We start from the raw sequence: 20,914 nt of genomic DNA on the forward strand, positions 1-20,914 counted from the left end.
CCTGAGAGAGAACTGAGTATTTAAATGTGGCTCTTCATTCCTCATGTTAAGTAAGCCCACACGGAGTTATAGGTAATAAGTCCCAAGAATTTTTATAACTTTGCCTCAGTCCTGAAGTCAATCCTTACCCATCAAGATTTGACCCAATGCAGGGACAGATTATTACAGATCTGCCTATTGTGGATTCTTGCACCTTCTGATGCATCTGGTACTGGACTAGATGGATCTCGTGTACTATCCAGTCTACCCATTCCTGTGTTCTGAAAACAAGCACTGACCAAGGAGTCTTGTTCAGCCTCCTACCCCAAAGCTCCATTTATTCTCTCTATTGTAAAGTTATTTCCTTACATTTATACCAGCAGGAACAATAACAAAAATCTGCCTCCCTGCTTCCATCACAGTGAAGTTACTGTGGACGCTTCAGGACTGGGAAGAGCTCCCATATGTTTCCTCTATTTGCTCAAAGAGTAAAGTGAATAGCTTCTTCCAGGAGGTGGAGACCATGCTATTGAACTCATTTCCCAAGACATTTCTGAGTACACACTCCATCACCTGAAATATATACTGTCAAAGGAAAACAGGGAAAGATGAGACACAAACCCAGCATTGTATTAAACTTAAGGTAAAAAAATTCTCAGCTTCGAAGACACCCACTTGCAACACCTCTAAGCATAGCTTGATAACCCTGAGGCACTGACAGAACTGGTGGATGTCTGTCTGTCATCACGCATCCCTTGATGAAAAAGAAAGGGGGTTGAAGGGCAGCGAATTGGGTGCTCCTTTTCTTCTGATCTCTAGCATTTACTTCTCTCACCCCTCTCTTCAGTTAATAACATTTAAATACATGCATTAGCAGTTCTCGTGGACACTGGCTTAGATATAAGGAAGCCAAGCAGTTGGGTGTTTATCCTGATCCTAGGATCATTGACTCCAGTACTTCCTGTGGCTGTCATAAGGCTATTGCATGCTTAGAAATGGGAGGTTTCATCAACCTTGCGGTCCATGTGAGAGAAAAGCTAGAAAACCATTTTTTTTTTCCTGCTCATACTTCTATAAACATTATATGTATTGCTATTGTGCTTAGGAGTTCTAATCACAGATTAGGTCCTTGCTGACCTAAGTGCTATACAGACATAGACTAGAGACAGTCCCCACTCCAGATAGTTTTACAGTGTAAAACTGAGCCCAGAGACAATGGATAGATGCAGATGGGGAAACTGAAGTAACAAAACAGCACTGTTCAGTATGACAGATACTGGACTTGGCACACCTGTGACAACTATTGCCATTTTTTTCTATAGGCATCAAGGGAAAGGAGTTTTTAAAGAATGATTTCAAAGAGGATTGTGAGGTAAGAGAGAGGATGAAGATGAGGGAGGGGTATCGGAGAATAAAAGAAAGGACAAGGGGGAGGCGGAAAGTATTCTTGTGAGCTAGATAACTTACCACAGCAAATGCCTTGATAAATGGCCTGTTGAGCTGTTGCCAAAACTGCTCTGGGGAAAAGTGCTCAAAAGCAGAGCTCTCTCTTTCCACCAGTGAATACTCCCTTCCTTTCCCTGTCCTGTGAGTGCTGCTCTTGCAGAACTCCCCCCCTTCCCCCCACCATCAAGTGAAGGAGGATCCAAGAGAAAACAGCAGAAGCAGCTGATGACTGGCTGCAGAGTGCCTATGGCTTCCAGCCTTCCTGTCAATAGTCACAGCAACGAACCAGGATATCCCATCTGGGGCCCTATCACCTGGAAGATCTGCCTCCCCCATAGGGCCAGACACAGGCATGGGTGAACTGGGTCGCTGCCCCAACAGAAAAGGGGCCTAAAACTGGTATTTTTAAAATTATTATTATCATTATCTCTGGAGAAGGGGGGCCTGATGCTAAAAATCTCCTTAGGCTGCCAGGAATCTAGGTACAGTCCTGCTCCCCCACAAGACTCTCTCTTCCAGGGACAGCATCTGATGAACAGGGCATGACAGGTTTTACAGTTTTTGAAAAAACTTTAGTTTTAAAAAAAGAAGTTGTAATTTCCATGTAATTCTAGGAATCCAGGAGTTAGTTTTAATTAAAACACCCTGTTGCAAGATTCATTATGTAAATCTGAACACGGGTAACCCTGAGAGAAAGGCGAGTACTTCCTATAAAATAGGGCGTGATTTCGGTCCCCCCCCCCCACAACTGGTTGGAAGAGAAACCTGTCCTTTGCTTTATTGTTGCTCTTGCTCTTCAAATGAAGATAAACAGATAATAATTTTTTTTTTTTTAAAGTCCTGTAAAAACAAGTTCTGAGAGCAGGAGAGATGGTTTCACTTAGAGGTCCTGTCCTGGGACCCTTAAGGGTGTCAAGAAGAAACATGTTTGCTTATAAAGTGAAAATGAGTCCCTGGTGACTCCTTTGAATGGAAGGGTCTGTGCTGATAGCAGGGATACTACTACTTCTGCAGCTTCCCACTAATCCCAACAGTCCCTGAGGCAGCTCTGGTATGAGCCAGGGATGCTTTAAGCAGATGTTGTGCTTTTGCAGCTATTTACCAGTGCCCCCCACTAGCCTTCAACTATATTACAGGTTGGTTTTGTTTTTTAATTTTTCCATATTCCAAGCCAAATTGGTCTAAATAAAGTCCAAATCCAAGAGTCAGTGCCGAACCATAAGTGGCCCTACTACTGGCAAATGTCCTCCACCCCCATCTGGGGCTTCAGATGTTTCGAAAGCCTTTGGCAGGCATCCTACTTGCAGGTCCAAGCCCAGAGGCTTGGGATTCAGATGCCCATGAGTTTTCTTCAGCTGTAAGACCCCAGGGGTAAGCCAGGGAAGAGTCAGCCATTTCCATAAAGTGTGCTTAAACCAAAACCTTCCCACTCCAGCAGTTAAGTGGGAGGTTTACTGTACATTACCTTGGCAGGTACTATCCCCGTGCCAGGAGAGTGGTCTTCCCCAGTGTGGCTGGGAAGACCACCTCCATGGTCACAGTATTTCCCTTGCCAGTCAGCTATATTACAGGTGGATGAGCAAATCTGTGTTTCTGTTGAGCTGTGGGAGATCCAAGTTCAACCGGTAAGAAGCTTGCAAACAAAGGCAACTGGCAAAGGGTGACTCTCTTATTTCACACAGTCACCTTGAGTAGCCTCCAAAAGGAGAAAAGTTGGAGAAACTGAGAATCGACAGTCAGTTACAAATTCCTAGTCCCTACTGTAACATGCACCAGTTGCCTCCCTAATGCGGACAATTGAAATACAACACTCTCCAGCCACTGGCTTGACATTCTTTTCCCAGTTCTGCACCGGGAGCTGTGATTTAAAAATGACCAAACAGGAAACCTGGGGCAGACTGTCTGTCCCTATGCACTGGTTACAGCTAGGGCTGTGCGAAACAGCACTGTTTTGTTTCGACTTCCCTTTTGCCTTTTCAAGGGGACAGTGTTTCATTTCGAGTTTTGTTTAGTCTTCCAACCACTGTTTCGTTTCATCAAAACTCTCACTGTGTCAACACTGTTTTGACATTTCTCCCATAGGCTATAATGGGGAAGCACAAAACTGCCTATAACTTTGTCCTTTCACGCCCAATTCAAAGAAAAACAGCAGGGAGGGTAGCCCCTGCTGAGGCCACAAAGCCTGTCAAGTTTCAAGGAGATGGGTGGAGGGGTTTCTGGGAAACTGCAGCTCAAGGTGCTGACAAGCAAAACTCGTGACACGTGACTGTGTTAAGCCACAGCTGTTTTTTCGTCCCTCCCCCAGAGCACTGGAATTGGAAGGGACCTCAGGGAAGGATCACAGTCACTGGTCAACTGCACAGTCAATATCAGAGGAGTTCTTCCCCCTCCTCTCCTTACTTTGTTTCCCTGCAAGCAAGCCCAGTTTTAAAACTTGAAACATTTTGACTGCCCTCATTTCATTTCAAGGCTGTTTGAAGCCCTTCGTTTCATTTTGATTTCACTGTTTTGAGCTTGAAACGTGTTGAAACGAGACACCTGGCAAAATTTTGCATAGCCCTAGTTACAGCCTCCTGGCATATTTTTTTTTTTTAGTGCCACGTTGGGCCCCAAGCTTGGAGGGTCCAGTGAAACAACGCTGCAGATAACGAATTACCTGTGACTGAATCAGTTCAGGAGGGTGAGAGAGAGAGGGATTTGCTGCTGAGATGTCAGGTTTGCTGAGTTGATTTCCTAATGCATCATCAATACATTCAGAAAAGCAAAGCCAAAGCCCAGCAGTGACACGGTGAAACCGGGAAAACAAACTATTGCAAAAGCTGCAGTGTGAATGTTTTCTATGCACAGTCCTCCTAGTAGCCATTTGTTTTCTTCATCCACTGACCCTACCTCTTATCTGCCTTCTCCCCCACTAACTCCACTGTCCATGACATTGCTGTTTTTCACATTACTGTGGTGCCTAGGAGGACCCCACTTTGCCGTGTGCTGTATAATCAGAGGCAAGAGACAATCCCTGCCACAAAGAGTTTACAGACAAAGGGCAGGAGATGGATACAGAGATGGAGGAGTACAAAGAGACAGGGAGATAACCCTAGTTAGCCTGCTTGGGAATAATTGCAGCATATCAATAGCCTGTTGGTGACTGGTGTCTCCTGTGACTTTTGTGGATGTTTATAAAAGTTTCTCCCAGGTATAATGGAGGCACATGGAAGAAAGCCCAAAGGCGCTTGCCAGAAGATCTAACGGTGGATGATAGAGACTGATATCTTGTGTTGACTGGAGGTGGCAGCTGACATTTTATTGCTAAATGAGATGATAGGCAAGGTGTGAAAGGTCTTTGAACGTGAAGACAAGTAACTTACATCTGATGCTATAGAATGTAACAAAGTTGTTTAATCCCTCATCAACATTATTCATCAATGACATACCTCCCTGCAGGGAGGACTCGCTAGGCATCCCCCAGATCAATCCCTCCCCATCTATCTATCCTTCTTACTTATGCTTCTGGAGCCAGTGTTTAGTTAAAGTGACAGTGTTAGGATCTAAGCCCCCTGGACTAGAAACGTCATAAATTAAGGCACTGGGCTGGCACTCAGGAAATCTCAGGGTGCCTATACACATCCAGGGAGACTGCTCTGACGCGTTATAATTACAGCATATCAGAGCAGACTCAATTTAATTGACTTCAAACTCCAGTGTCTCGCGTATCAGCATTGGTGCCCTGAAAAATGGTGGCAGAGGCACTATAAAGCTCACCAAAAGAGCTTAATTAAAGTGCCCCTGCTGCCACTTTTCAGCATGGGGATGCAAGATGCTCTGAGTGCTTTACTTAGAGTAGCTCTTGGAGCCACTCTAATTAAAGCACCCATCCCCCACTCCCAGAGCACGTCTATAAATGCCCTCAGTTCTCAGCTCTGCTACAGGCTACCTGTGTGTAGGGTTCAAATTACACTTTGATGCTTGGCTGTGGGGGGGGAAAAATGTTACTGGTAAATTGCTTAACAAGTCCACCTGTGTGAATGAGCAATCCGATTGGAGACCCCCCCAGGTTATTATTTTCAAATCTTAGGAGGGGCTCAGGTGAGCTGAGCCCCACCATTAATTTGCACTCTGCCTGCGTGGGTCTTTTTTTTGGTAAATCACTTAATGCCTCAATTCCTTATTTCTAAAATGGGGTGATTCTTTTGTCTATCCTATCTATCCATGTAAGCTCTGTGGGGTATGGACTATGTTTTACTAGGAGTCTGGGTGTAGCCTAGATAAATGAGACTGTAATTTTGGTTTGGACCTCCCAAAATTACTGTGATCTAAATAACAGATTTCTGTGAGTGCTTTTATATTAACTTCTGTCAGTAGAGCTCTCTGGCCTGAATGGCATGGGTTCTTTATTTATAAAGCTTTTGGTACGTGGTTCTGTTTAACCTCTGGCTCCTTGACAGGGATGTCACAAGACATGAACATCTATAACTATTTCCCTGAGATACTGTTCTGTTCCTCCTATCAGAACAACTGTACAGTTTAATGAAATGATGATGCCCCAATGTTTGTATGCTGCAATACCTGAAAATTCTCAACTTCAACATTGTGTGAAGTCTTGTGTTTATCTGCCAGATGGTCCAGAATTCTGCAGGCTTGCTTCCAATTGTCTAGATTTTCAACCACCTGGTTTACGGCAGCCATGACTCTCCTCCCATGGAAACGCACCAGTGGATTTACCTGCAGGTTGCCTTCAGTTGGGATGGTCTTGAAGTATTTTTTTGTCTCGGGATAATCTGTGAAGAGCCTGTATTGGGAAGATGCTAATAGTGATTGAAATTAACAAAACACACCCAGTGCTTGCTGTAAAGAAGATGATGAGATGCATATGCAAAAGTATAGGCAATAATCGCACCAACAAAATAATATACTAATTCACTTAATGTAATCCACTGCTGCCGAATTGGCTGAATCTCCAACTTAGGTCCCGCCCCCCACCTGCTCTGCCAGTCCCATCAATGGCTGCCCTGCTTGGGCCCCGCTCCTGGCTCTTTAAAAGCCCCAGAGTCACTGGCTACTGCCAGGTGTGTGTGTGTGTGTGTGTGTGTGTGTGTGTGTGTGAGAGTGAGAGTGAGAATCCCTGCTGCACCCCACTGCCCCACACAGCATGGGGGGGCTCTGCCATAAGCCTCCTGAACCCCACCCACTCTTCCAGCCCCACCCCCCCAATCCATGGCTGCCCCAGCTGGCCCCAGCTCCCAGGTTTTTGTTTTTGTTTTTTTTTTAAAAAGCTCCAGCCTCACCGGCTCCTGCCAGGTAGGGGGGTGGGGTGGTGATCCCTACTGCCCCCCACTTCCCCCTGCTGGTGGGGGCTCTGCCATGGCCCTCAGAAGTACTGAAGCTGCCTGGGTCTTGCCACTTACCTCACCAGCAAAGATTCTGGTGTTTCCTGTTTAAAAATGACAAATTCTCTGATAACCCCCACCCCCCCAATTCTTTCATTAAAATACCCAATATCTGTGTTCTTCCACTATTAAAATGAAATGCAACAAAATATCAAGAGATCAATTGGGCAATGTTTTATTGATTATATTTACAATTTTAAAGCAATTTGGAAGCTTACCAGTGCCTCTATCATCATAATAAATTAATTCTAAATATCTGTACACTTTGGTGTTTGCTTTTTTTTTTTAATCACAGAAAAATTAGAGCTTCCCCTGCCCCCTTCACTCACCAGGATGTGGGGCACTGAGTAGCACTGATATGCTGGTATCCTGCCCCTGCCCTTGCCCCTCACTCCCAACTCACAGCCCCTACCACATGCCCCTCACTCCTGATCCACAGCTCCTGCCTGCCCCCACTAGATCCCTTGTGGCAGCAACTCCATCCCAGCCCCAGGACATGAGTTCAGCTGCAGCTGTCCCACGCACTGCTTTGTGGCTCTGAGCAGGGCCAGTCCTAGCTGCTCTGCTCCCGGTGCCTGTGCCCAGGCCCCAGTGATCCCCATGATGTTCCTGGGAAGCCCTCAACTGGGGCTCAGGGAGTGGACTAGGCAAGCCCCTTCCCTTCCAGGCTGGCCTCCCCCTGTACAGGCTGCCTTAGTGGGGCAGGGGGGCTCTAAGCCGGGGTCTGGTGGCCTCTCTTACCAGGAGTGGTCTCCCATCCTCATCTTGTTCTCTCTCACACACACCCCTGCTTCCACCTCCACCCCTCCCCACAGTGCATCACACACCCAAATAGTTCCTGGGACCAGGAGTACCTCCAGGCTGGGGCTACATGTCCCTGCACTAGTGTGGGCATGGGGCAGGGTTGCAGTATTGGAGTTGCTCCTGCCAGGAGGTCCCATCCTGTCCAGGGGCTAGGCACACAGGGTGTAAGATTTATGGGGAGGATGTGGGGTTTGGGGGGGAGGGGTGTAGTTCAGTGGATATGGGGTTTGTGGGGAAATTTGGGGGTTTGTGGGTAGGTGTAGGGTTTGTAGGGGGTATGGGACTTGTGCAGGGATTTGGGGATGTGGAGTTTGGGGGTGTGGGAGGACTAGGTGGTGGGAGCTGTGGGGAAGGGGCTGTGTGGGTGGTGGAGACTACTCAAGTGGGGTAGATTCCCTACTGCCCCCTGGATGGTGCACAGCTGCCCCACCCCACATCAGCAGTAAGCATTACAGTGTTCAGGGCTCACTACTGACAGAGCCCCCCTGTGGCATGGTACAGCCCTGGCCTCCTGGAACTTGGCACAGCTGGGAGCATGCATCTTCAGGTATGACCAAGCCACTCTTGCAGTCACCCAGGGCACCCAGCGATGCACACAAGAACTGCATGCTCTTGGGTCAGGCTGGGTCCTGCCTCCACGGAGCTGGCCCAGCTGGACAGTGTGCAGGGCACTTGGAGGCAGGACCTGGCCCAGCCTGAGGGCATGTGGCTCTTGTGTGCAGTGCTGGGGGACCTGGGTGACAACAAGAGTGGCTTGGTCCTGCCCGAAGGTGCACACTCCTGGGCGGAGCTCGGCTCATAGCATGTGGCACAAGTGGCATTGGGTCCCAAGCAGCTGGGCCCACATCACACCGTAAGGGGCCTCTGCCAGTAGTGGGCCCTGAGTGCCCAATGGAAGATGCTGGTGCTGTGTGGGGGGGCTGTGCATCATGCCAGGGGGTGGGCAGGGGACCTACCCTCCTGACCAGTTCCCCGTCCCCCTACCCTCATGTCTCTGTTTACCAGAGATGGAGCCTAGGTCCAAGACACTGCTGCAGCCTTGACCAGTCCTATTTGCCCCAGCAGCAGGGGAAGGGGGTAGGAGAATGGGGTATGCATAAAGATGCTCTGGCTGGGTGCCAGAGCATCTCTTTGGAGAACCCAGCCTCTGGTTGCTTCAGGGCATGCTCCAGGAGCATGTGCTGCACTGTTTTTCTGTTTTTTCAGCATGTTTTTTCTTGATACTGGGATTTCTTGGTATCAAAATTAGAGTCTGTACTGCAAATGTGCAGTGCAGGGAACATTTTTTCATTCCCAGCGTGCATCTTGTGGCATCTCAAACTGATCTGAAATGCCACAACAGGCACTTACTCACTCTCCTGGATGCACCCAGTGGGTGAAATTAAGGTGAAATAAACTCCAAAACTATTTGAGCTGGAGTAAACTGCTGCCAAGTGCAGCATCTACACATGTGCCCAAGACTACAGCAATTTGAGCTGGAGCAGGCTCAGGCTAGCAGGAGACATGGGGGCTCATCCCCAGTCTGGGTAGTGGCATCAAGTGATGGAGGAGCTGGCTGGGGTATGAGAGTGTCACACCTGCAGAGCTATGTGGCTAGGTAGCAGTCAGGAGTCTGCCTGGATAGACATTGAAGGGAAAGGCAAAGCAAGTGAACATGCTTTTTGTCTTATTTAAATTCATTCCAAACAGGCAAGCAGGCTACCTGGTATCATTGTCCACCTAGCATTTCCAGCCTTTACTTAGAGACTGTAAGTTAAAACTTTTGTACTTCTGGAATTTGAGGTGAACCTGAGGTTCATATTACTTGAAACTAAATTGTTCTCTGCAGGCTAGTGGAACTTTGAGAGAAAAACAGACCTTTTGATCCCAACAGGGGGAAATGCCCACAGGCTGCACTCCAGAAGCAGTAGAAATTTGGAGTAGGAGATTTCAGGAAAAAAAGGGAAGGTTTGAAAGCTTCCAGTGAAGGAAAACAAACAAACAAAAAAAGATAAACACATAGTGAATATAACTTATTTCAGAGGCAATTAAGGTCACTAAAAAGAATATGTAAGCAGCAGCTATGCTTAGAAAAAAAATTATAAAAGATATATTTCAAATAAGCACAGAAGAAAACAGTATTTTATATCAGATTTCACACAAGGGTTTATATGACTCAAGTGATAGATAAGAACAAATCTTTTGAATGCAATGACTTACTTAATCACAATTGATTTTCCATGCTCCTCTGGATTCTCAAATAACTTTGCCCAGGTACATTGGATATTCTTCTTATCAGCCTCAGTTAACAAAGCCATAGTGATGGCCAGGTATTTCCCTGGGGAAGTGATGGGAGCAGACAGACTATTGTTACAAGTTGCAGCCCTTGCTCTTCAAGGAAGTCGAGCATTTTAGATGTATATACTCTGAGTAAAACCGTACCTTGAGCAGGGGGTGCATCTTGGTGTTTACACATGGCTGGGAAAACTTACTTTCATTCTGTACTTTGCCACTTATGAAGAGGCAGATATTGGATTTATTTCAGAAGAGAAAGTAGAGGTGAAAAAGCAAATAAGGAAGCATAAATGAGCTATTTCCCAACCAGGACTTTCCCTGGTCGCTTCTGAATTTTCAGAGAAGGGCAAAATCTGTTCTTTTCAGACCCAAACCCCGCTCTAGTAGAAAATATTCTTAGATGTACATTGTGGATCAGATTTCAATATAATGGCCTTTCTATTTCTGGCTTTTCTTCAGCCAAAAGAATTAACATTCTGCATGGGCAGAGAGGACTGTAGGTAGTACAACATGAGTTAGAAGTGCTCTTCTGTTCTATACCAAGCTTCTGTCCTATTAGGCCACTGTAAAAGCAGCTGAAAGGGAACTCAAATGTGAGCTTTTTAGGATGCCAGCAGGAAGCTGGAATTCCCATCAAGGGGCTTTCATGAGCCTGACTGACTTTAGACACTAAACTTGTGTACCACTCTGTCCATTTTTAAGTGAAGTTACTGAAGTTACCAAGGAAATGAGATAGAAAGGAAATTGTATTAAAAATAACTTTAGAAAATGTGTTTAGTCTGTGTTAAGTCATTTCAGGAATTTATAAAACCAGGACCAGGCCTTAAAAGCCAGCTGCAGTTGCACTCAGTTCCTGGCCCCATTAAAAATGTTGGGAATTCTGATTGACTCCAATGGTAGTCAGATTGCAGGGCAGAATGTGCTCTCAGTTACCCTGATACGTAAGGAGTGACTCCATGAAAATTAAGTTACTGGAGAAATACTGAGGTGAAACCCCAGTTGGGGAGAAAAGATTAGGCCTTTGTGGTTCAGTGCTTGTGCTGGAGGTGTGCAGTATTGCCAACCCCACCATGCCAAAAATCATGAAAGAAATGCTTTAAAAATCAAGAGGGTGGCATGTAAATTATGAGATGCTATTTTTGAAGTGTGTGTGTGGGGGGGGCATTATTTTTGAGGGAGGGATATTTGTGGAGGTTGTGGGTGTGTGTGTGGAGGGGTTTAGAGCCCAGGGAGAGAGGGTTCCCACATACCCTCGCAGGATGCAGGGTACTGTGGGTCAGGAGTGAGAAGAAGCAGCAGGGATGGGCAAGCTGTGGCTTAGAAGTGAGGAGTAGACAGAGACACACCCAGAGACACTGACAGAACCAGACAGCACCCAGTTGGTGAGTGGGGGGAAAGAGAAGGAGTGGGGGGGAGATCAAGGTCCCCATGGCAAAGGAGGAAGTGGGGCAGGAGCAGGGACAGGGGTGAATGGTGCCCTGGGGCCAGGGCACATTGTCCAGAGATGCAGGGGGAAGGGCATGCCAGGCAGCAATGGCATCGTGTAGCTGAGCTTCTGGGGCAAGGCAGTGGGGCACAAAGCCCCAACCTGCAGCAGGCAGTCCGCCTCTGCCCTGTGGGGGACATGTGCCCCCATGCATCTCCTGGGGTTGTGTGCTGCTCTGGGGAGCTGTGCCCATCCCCCACAGATCTCTGGATGACCCACCCTGGCCCTGGGGCCCTATTTACCCCTGCCCCTGCTCCTGCCCCACTCCCGCCCTCACCACAGGGGCTTGGATCTCACCCCCACCCCTTACCTATCCCTCTGCCTCTTTCCCTCTACCTACCAGCTGGGAACATCCAGAGATATGGGGGTTAGATTGAGAGATAGTGAGCTGGAGTTATTTTGACTTTGAAATCCTGAGTCTTGCAATGGTTTCATGACAGTTGGCATTACTGGGTGTGTGACCCCTTGCTCCACCCAGATTGGCCCCTACAGAGGGAGGCTGGGGCCATAGCTTAGCTCTTGTCTTCTGCATACATCAGGGAACAATACTGATATTGGGGCTTCAACCTGATGGGGGAAAGGCTGATGATGTCCAGATCCTCCTTGAGCAACCTGGTACAGAGAAGCAGTCCTAGACATAGTTGACCAGCTATGAGGACACAATGCCAAGCCTAGTCCTTCACCAGCCTGGCCAAAGCAGGACATGATGTTTCAGGTTCAGGAAACAAGGGGTAAGTCACTGGCCTGCTTAGACAGTGGAGCTGGGGGCCTAGGTCTAGGCTGGGTTGCTCCCTATTCACCATCCTAGTCCCAGACTAGAGTGACTTACCCAGCCTTGATCCACACTATTGGCACCTCCAACTGACAGGGGCTGCCAGGAAATGGAAGTTGCTGCCAGACTCTGGAAGCTTCCATCTGTGGAACTTGGGGGTAACCAACTGTTAGGGAGGGAAAGGTATGGAGGCAGGAGGGAAGGGTGGTGGAGGGAAGGGGAGGGAAAGAGGAAAAGAAGGGTTAGAGGGAAAAGAGGGAGTAGCAATGATTGGATCAAGAGAAGAGAGTAGGGGGAGGGTAAGGGTCTAAAACAGAATGAGAGTCTGGGAAGAAAAAGAAAGAAAAGAGGTCAGAAGGGAGAGAGGAGGTGAGAGAGGAAAGAGAAAAGGGGCAGGGAAGTAACTGGGGAAGGGTATGGGGAAAAGACAGAGAAAGGGGAAGGAAGTGGGAAATGAGTGAGGGACAGGATAGAGAGGGGAAGAAGCAGCCAGAGTGAAATGACCAGCTGGAGTAAGGGGATGATTAAAACAAAAGGAGAAACATTCAGACAAAGATCCAAGAAATAATGAGGCTTCAACAGGGAAACACCAGGTGCATGAGGGGTTGGGGGAAAGAAAGATACAGCGATGAATACCCTCAGTCCAGATAACACTACTGCAGAAATGCTTTTGGGCAGGAATTTTGGGGGAAAGAGGGCATGCCACTTGTTCCCCTTTTCAAACTGTTTACCAAGCCTTCTCTTAGTGGCAGGAGTCTCCAGGGCATTGCAGGCCTTCCTATCAGTGAGACTCCCCAGACAAATCCACACTTTGACTTGTGCCCTCGTAAGTACAATTTTTGTTTCAATCAGAAGTCTTGAAACATGGAACTTCCCAGCTTAATTGGTTCCAGGTTCATAATGACAAATGGGTTGTGATATATAGAATAAAAATTGCTGGAAAGCTGCCTGTAACAGTGGAGTTTAAGCATCCATCATCTGTATCCCCAGGCAAAAATGTAATTAACTTAGAGTTAAGAAGGCATGCATAATAGTTTAACCTCTAATATTAAAACAAATAAATTAACTTATTTAGGCCTCATTATGATGTCAACACCTGTTGGTCTCCATTACTATAGGAATTACTCCAGTAATTGTAAATGCAGTCACAAAATATCCTACAAGAAAGTTACAGCCTTAACATCTGTCCCTTTGAAACTTGGTTGCATCTTGCTATAGAAGTTGGCTTTAACTTCTCCAACTGATTTTTTGGAAATCAAATATAGGGAAATGTAGTGAAGGAAGACCTATTAATGTAAATCATTAATAATTTCAAGCCACATATGACCTTGGGAAGTATGGCATAATAGAACATAAATAACTATTTGATGTTTATGCCTATGACATTGTAACAGAGAGCCTGAGGTTCTCTGTTCTCTTAAGAGAGAAGTAACCCTGCAAGGGAGCACTGCAGGCCAGGTAGGGTGCAGCAGCTGCAGGTCACCATGGCAATAGAGCAATGAAGCCAGTTAGCAGGCACCTTGGGCAGCCCAGGATAGTCTCTTGAGTAGAAGGGGACAGGGCTCTGGTAGGCATATAAGCCCAGGGTTTGAGTTAGCAAGTTAGTTTAGCCCTGCAAGACACAGGGGTAGGAACTCCTGCCCAGGAGAGTTACCATGGGATGCTAGACCCACTTCTATCCTTCCTGTGGAACCACAGTGAGGCTTGGGAAGCTCACAAAGATAGCTCAGGGGCAGGAGGTATGCCAGCACAAGAAGTGAGGGAAGGTTTTCCGTCTTAAAGGAGCAGAAGGCTGCTCTTCCTTGTATGCAGATGTCATTGGGCCCAGAGGGGACTGTTTGTTATAGCCCATGGGATTAATGTTTGTGTTGAAGTTATGCCAGAGGTTTGAGCTGAGACAGTAAGGGGTGGTATATGAAGGTCCCATTAGGGCCCATGGTTCATGCAATCATCTTGAGCCCTGCTAGGGGCAGGCTTAAGGCTCAAGCAAGAGTTGAGCCCAGAGCAGGCAAAGTGTGAGGCCACAGAGCCAGGCAGGGGCCAGGGGCCCGGCACCCAAGAGGGGAACAACCAGGCAGGGGACAGGGGCCCAGCAGGCAGGGGCCAGGGGCACAGTGCCCAAAAAGCCTAGACCAGAGCTGTTGTAAAACATTACAATAACACCCCTGAGGGTTAGGGTGTGGTGTAGGGTGTGAAGGAATCCTCCTCAGTCTGCCTCACCTCTGTAATGGGACAGCCTGGCCCCCTCTGTTTTTTTCACCCTGCCTGGTTTCAGCCAACCTGGTCACCTAGGTGACTGGGATATAAAAATTCCTAAGGGATGGGGGAGATCATTCTTCCTTTTTCCTGCAGCAGACATTTTGGGTAGGAGACAGGCAGTCATTTTGGGAACACAGGCACAAAAGGTGTGTCTCCATGACAGTCAGACTCTCTGGAAGATTTGTAAGTAGAAATCTGTGGATTTCTAAGTGGAATCTGGCTACTGGTTTAGAACTAAGTTTTCAGGCATGTGTTAAAAGGGCCACAAGCCCATACTTGAATGGCTCAATTTATTCTGTTTTGCTCAAAGCAATTTCTTTCAAAAGTACTATTGGTTCACACACTCCTACTGTCTGGACCATGCCAGCCCATGACACACCCTTTGCTTCCAGGAACGGAGTGACCGTCTTTTCTGTTGAGCAAAGTAACATCTGGAATTGGGTGTGATTATTGTACTGAATGTTTTTCTGTCTCTGAATATAGAAACTGCTAAGATAATACTTGTTGTACTAATAAAGTTAAACTTTGCTATTAGGACACTGAGTTGTCCAAGACTTTGATTTTAAGACACTGATTTGTCTGCATTTAAGTGAAACTTTGATTTTAGGACACAGGGTTGTCTGTATTCATATTTCACATTCCATTTAAGGGTTAATTGAGCTTTAATGATTCCTAAGCACTATCTGGTGGACAGTGGTGCTAACAGGCTCTCACTGACAAAAGGCAGTGAAGCTTCTGTCCCTAAGCCTGCCTGTGTCCTCCATCCAGGTAGCATAGATCCATTCACAAAAAGAAAACTGCTTAGTGTTGAATTTCTCTTCTATTGCATATTGTCATGTGTGCAGGTGAGCAAGTGCTGAATGTTGGGCTGCTGCTATTTTGCCTCTGTTCACAGTTAACCTGTTGTAAGAACTGATTCATCTGCACTGATTTCTGGAAATGGGCAAGTTCCCTCATTAAAGGAAAAAAATATACTTTAACATGCCCAAATGTACATCAGCACACCTATGCATACTAATATCTACTAATATGTAGTATCACGACTTTCCGACTTGTCTGGGGAAACCAAATACATCTATAAAATGTAGACTGTGAGAAGCATTTACACTGTCCGTGGTGAGTACAGGATGCAGGACCAGACACCCATGAGTCCAGCTCACAGATCTAAAGTCCCAGAAACCTCATATGCATTCAATACCCCATAAAGAAGCAGAGAGTATTTCTCTGTTCTCAAGTCTTAAAGCCAATTTCTAATAATTTTGATCGCTTGATAAATGGTTTGGAACCATGTGCAGTTGATAGAAAGCTAATTTAGACAGCCTGTTACAGAGTTTGGGTATGCTGGGAATCTCATGGATACATACATAGCTCCAGAAACATTTTATTTGTCAAGCTTCAACATTGTTTGTTTTATTAGTTACTATTTTACAGTTGTCACTTTTCCTAGCTATATGAATAGTAATATCCAATGGTCTTGCTAGCCTTAATATTGTGTTCTTTTCTTAGAACCACTCAGCAATCAAAAAAACCCAAATCCCTCTGAGACACAGCAGGCACATCTACATGAGATGCTTTACTGTAGAGCAAATTATTGTGTAGTAAGCTTCTAAATCTACACGTGCAGACCCTTAATGCAGAGTAATTTGCTCTACTTATCAGTAAACTTGCTACGTGCAAATGCAAGTAGCAAATTAACTGCCAAGTAATTACTGCACAATAAGGAACGTGTAGACAGATGACCGGGAGCAAATTTGTAGGCCTGTGTGAGTAGAGAAGTATTCAATTCAGATTTGGCTGATTGGGAGGACAGTGATTCAATTCAGACATTCAGAACTCTGTCCCGAATCAATTCAGCCAAATCGGGTTCGAAAGATTTGGCGCTGATTTGGAGAGAGTCAGTGATTTGGCTATAATGGAGAATCACTGAAATACCTATAACTTTGTAAATTTTTGGCATATTTAGATGAAAACAGCAAGGATGGCAACCATTCTGAGGGCACGAAGTGTACCAAGCTTCAAGGAGATAGGTACAGGAATTTCTGCGAAACTGCACCTCAAACTGCTGAAAGCAAAACTCATGTAATATGTGTGTGATAAAGCAGATTTGGATGAAAACAGTAGGGATGGTAGCCCCTTCTGAAGGCATGAAGCCTGCCAAGTTTCAAGGAGATAGGTGCAGGGGTTTCTGGGAAACTGTACCCCAAGTTGCTGACAAGCGTGTCTGTTAAGGCACAGCAGGATGAAAACTGCAGGCCTGGTAGACCCTGTTCTCACCCTTACAACTCCACTGCAACCAGTAAGCCTCAGGCATCTCAAAGATCTTACAGGTCTGGGCTTTCCCCATCCAGGACTGCCTGGTGGCTGGAGGTTGTCAGGTGCCTCCCGCTCCTACCTGCCTTTCACCAGGGAGGTTCGCGGTCCTGGTATTTCCTGGGGATGCCATGCCACTGGCAGTCCCACCCAGGCCTCTGTACCTGGAAGCGTGCAGTTTTAGGTCATGCCCAGGATAATGTGTGGCCTCCACCTCCCCATGTAGCCTCAGCCCTTATACCTCCAAGTTCTTCCTGGCATGGGAGCTCAGCAGGGAGATGTTCTTCCCCTGCTGGCTGGTGAAAAATGAAACTGCTGCCTCCAGCTCAAAGAACAGGGCATTAAATGGCCACTCTCGTTAGCATCTGTCCTGCCACATACATAGCCCCTCGTGTGTGCATGAGGGAGGTCTGCCTGGTTTCAGGCAGAGTGGTGCAGGGGTTTCTATGAAACTGCACCTCAAAATGATGAAAGCAAAACTCATGTAATTTGTGTATGTTAAGGGTGTAGGTTGTAGCCATGTTGGTGTAAAGACATAGACCAATCAAGGATCTTAGGGTCAATTTGGTATCTTTTAGACCAACTGAATAGTTGAAGAAATTCTTCTTTGCAAGCTTTCAAGTTTAGAACCCCTTCATTAAGCTGAGGAAGCATCTAGTTGGTGTGTGTGTGCTCTTCGTGGATGGAAGGAATAGTAAAGAAGCCACAGGCTGGCATGCAAGGCATTCAAGAAAGTCAGAAAGTGAAAATGTAAATTAAGGTGTCGGGGGGTGACAGACAGGCTGGGAGTGGAGGGTGGAAGGGGGATGTAGCAGGTAAAAGTGGAGAGGTACCTGCTACCTGCGGAGTCAGATGTCTGGCAGGTTGTAGTGTGTTATAAATCCAATGTCTATATTGAGTCCATGAGTTTCTGTATCTAGGAGTTTGATGAAGTGAAGTTCATAAACCCATCTGTGAAAAGTGGTTTGTAAATTAAAACAAGCACTGAACCTCACTGACCTCATCACCAGAAGGCAACTTCCTACCGCCCAAAACACACCCAATTAATCCAGAACATCCCATGATAAGAAATGAAAACTTCCCAATATATCTCCAGTACCCCCACAAACTGCACACCAGAATCTGTTACAGACAAGAATACCCAACTACCTGTGGGGGGACATTTCTCACAAGAAAACCACTCTGTCTCCAGTCTCAAAGTCCTGATCCTCAAAGGGAATTTACAAACCAGTTTTCACAGACAGGCCTATGAACTTCATTTCATCAACCTCCTAGATACAGAAATGCATAAACTCAATATAGGCATTGGATTTATGACACACTAAAAACTGCCTGACATTTCCACCAATCAGGTACCAGCTGGGAAGGACTTGCTCCACCCCTGCTCAGAGGGTGGGGATGCAAGGAGCCTCTGGACCTGATTGAAGACTGCACTTTGCAGGTCTGGCAGCCTTCAGGGGTGGGGCTTTGTAAATACAGCGAGGGACGACAAGGAGAGAGAAGCTCCAGAGAAGACCATAATCAGGACCCCACCTGAGCCTCGATGGTGCGTGGATTGGTGCACAGTGCTCAGGATCTGGGAGGCACTTGAGACAACTTGAGCTTGCAACCCTGGCAAGTAGTTGGGTGAGGCGGTGCATGGATCAGTGCATGGAGAGCCAGCCCTGGGAGTAGCGCGATGCTACTCGGGCCCTACATGGTGTGCAGGTTGGCACATGGAGAGCCAGCCCTGGGAGCAGCTGGAGGCTGCTCAGGCCCCACACAGTGCTCAGGTCAGCACATGGAGAACCAGCACTGGGAGCAGCTTGAGGCTGCTCAAGTTAGCCCCCGCTCTAGGCTGGATAACAAGTTCCCCAGTGTGGCTCAGTATTAAACTAAAAGAGGTCCGGCACCCAGAGCAGGGCCCAGGAAGGAGAAAGACCCCTGGCATGAAGCTGGGGAACCAGAGCCAGTGAGGGCTCAGCTCTTATAGGAGCTCTCTGGGTGCCCAATGGGGGCACAGGGCCTAGAGGGAAAGACCCTCAACTTGAGGCCAACAGTTCCATGAGGCCTGAGACAGTGTGGGGACCCAGAGGCCAGATTGACAGCCTCCAGAGGAAGGACCATGAGTACCAGGAACCTAGGTCTCACAGGGGAGGCACCCCTGGGCAAGGGACAGTGCGGGGAGTGGGCAAGGGGGAAGGCCCCATATACCCTCTGCTCTCTAGGGACGGAGATCCCAAATATATACTGGGGAGGGTTCTGTGGGACCCCCACAGGGCCTAGAAGAAGACCCTATCCCATTTGAGGGTCCAAGTGGTTAGAACCCAGATAGGCTGCATCTAATATCTGGTATGGTTATGTTTCCCATTCAGTACCTATTGTTAGTGTTATAAATAGTTGGGTATATTAATTCTGTATAATGGGCTCTGTAAGGATGTCTTTATTAGCTAACCCACTTGTGGTATAAACTTGCTGGATTGATTGTCCTGGGCTCCACCCCTTTTCTGGGCCTGAAGCACAGGTCTTACCTGAATGCCCTCTCTAGGGCAGACTTCATTTTGCTAACAGATCTTTATATGTATATTTGTATCTATATCTGTAATTATATCTATCTTAAAGAGTTTTATATATAAAATGTTGGTAACTCAATAAATTGTATATAGTTAAGAACTTTGGGCCTGGTCTAACTCTATATAGGAAAGAGGGATCCACCCAAAATTCCTGCATCCCTCTCACAGCACCCCCTCCTGCCTACCCCTCCTGTCAAACTGAGAATAGGGTACACCCCTGGGTGTACCTGGGTTACATTGTTTTGTGTCAATTGGAAGAAGGACCAGACTGAAACACAGGCAATGTTCAACAGGTTTTATTTATTAAACACAGGAAAAATTTGACAACCGTACATTTTAAACTGAGGCATTACATTCCCCCATACCCCAGTGTGTGCCCTGGAGGTGGTTGGGGAGGGAGAGGGGAAGTAGGATGGTGCCTGGATAACCTGGGTTACTGGCAGCAGTGCCTGTAATGTAAGGCCAGAGAAGCCTGTGTTAGGAGACCCATGGCCCAGTGTTAGGGCATGATCATCACTCAAAGCCTCCTGGCCCTACTTGTCTAGGGAAGGCTCTTGATCCATGCAGGTGAGGAAGCAGTCAAAGGCTTTGTGGATCTGGACAGCTTGCTGCAGTGAGGCCAGGGCCACACACGTAGTCACACAGAAGCCAAGAGTCTTGGATACAGATGCATATACATACAGAAGCCAGGCATCTGGGACACACACACAGACACACACACACACACTTGCTGGGCTTGGGGTATGCAGTCAGGCTCTGCATGGATAATTCGTGCCTCCTGAAACTGGGTGGGCACAATTTGTGGGCTGCAGCATTGGCAGCGGGGTGGTGAGCAGCAACCGCCTGCAGAAGCTGGCAGCAGCATTGGCACTGGGGGAAGGGGAGGTGGCAAGCAGTAATTGGCCACCACTGGCTTCTGCAGGTAATCTCAGGGGGGATATGTGCCTATGCTCTGAGACCCACCCCCCAAAAAAGGGAGAGAGAGAGCAATGAATGAAGGACAGAGTATAGTGAGCAAAGCACAGTGTGCATGTGCTCAATGGAGGGAGGGAGAAGGAGAGTGTGTGCCTTTGTAAGGTGAGTTCATGCACCCACACTCCCCTCACTCCATACATGCAGACCCTCCCATCCACACCCCCTCACATCTCAGGCACCGCCCCCCTCGCACACAGGCCCCCACAACCCGCACATATCCACATATACCTACATGCTCCCTCACCCAACACCCACAGCCCTCCACAAACCTGTACCCGCTCCTGCATGTCCCCCCCCAACAATATACAAAGAGTGAGACTTAAAATTAAGCTATTGTGCAATCACCTCTATATACACTACACTAACACATGTAAATCAGGACAAAATATTTTTTGATGTTTGATTTTTAGAATGTAGTTTTATGTTTTTCTGGTTTTGAGATGGCAAAACCCCTTGCCAAAAGGAATATTTCTTGGGTCATAGGGAGGGGCTTCTGGTGGCAAAGGTCAGGGTTAGGGAGTGGGATTTCTGGTTCCAAGATAGTGACCATGGGACAGGGCTACTTGTACGGCCCTCAACAGCTTGCCAAAACTTGGTAAGCGGCCCTTCACCTGAAATAATTGCTCACACAGGTCTAATAAAATGATTTGTTGCAATTCGTTTCAAAGCCATAAGA

General features: G+C 47.1%; 1 protein-coding gene across 1 annotated transcript; it reads right to left on the bottom strand.

Moving 5' to 3' along the window:
* Positions 1 to 420: 420 nt before the first annotated feature.
* On the bottom strand, positions 421 to 9,907 carry LOC149854744 (hemoglobin subunit alpha-D-like). The gene is made up of 3 exons (XM_090024770.1): positions 9,810 to 9,907; positions 5,986 to 6,208; positions 421 to 564 (listed from the first exon to the last, which is right to left on the bottom strand). The coding sequence occupies exons 1-3, from the start codon at positions 9,905 to 9,907 to the stop codon at positions 421 to 423; spliced, it is 465 nt and encodes a 154-aa protein (XP_089880896.1).
* Between the last annotated feature and the right edge of the window lie 11,007 nt (positions 9,908 to 20,914).

This window comes from Crocodylus siamensis, chromosome 12, assembly GCF_052110815.1.
Source record: "Crocodylus siamensis isolate JL-2025a chromosome 12, ASM5211081v1, whole genome shotgun sequence".
Lineage (NCBI taxonomy): Eukaryota > Metazoa > Chordata > Crocodylia > Crocodylidae > Crocodylus > Crocodylus siamensis.

Coding starts and splice junctions, on each gene's coding strand:
- LOC149854744 (XM_090024770.1), bottom strand. CDS start 9,907: ATGGCTTTGTTAACTGAGGCTGATAAGAAGAATATCCAATGTACCTGG. Junction 6,209..9,809: donor GGAAAATCAATTGTGATTAA/GTAAGTCATTGC, acceptor TTCCCAATACAG/GCTCTTCACAGATTATCCCG. Junction 565..5,985: donor TTGAAGTTGAGAATTTTCAG/GTATTGCAGCAT, acceptor TTCCTTTGACAG/TATATATTTCAGGTGATGGA.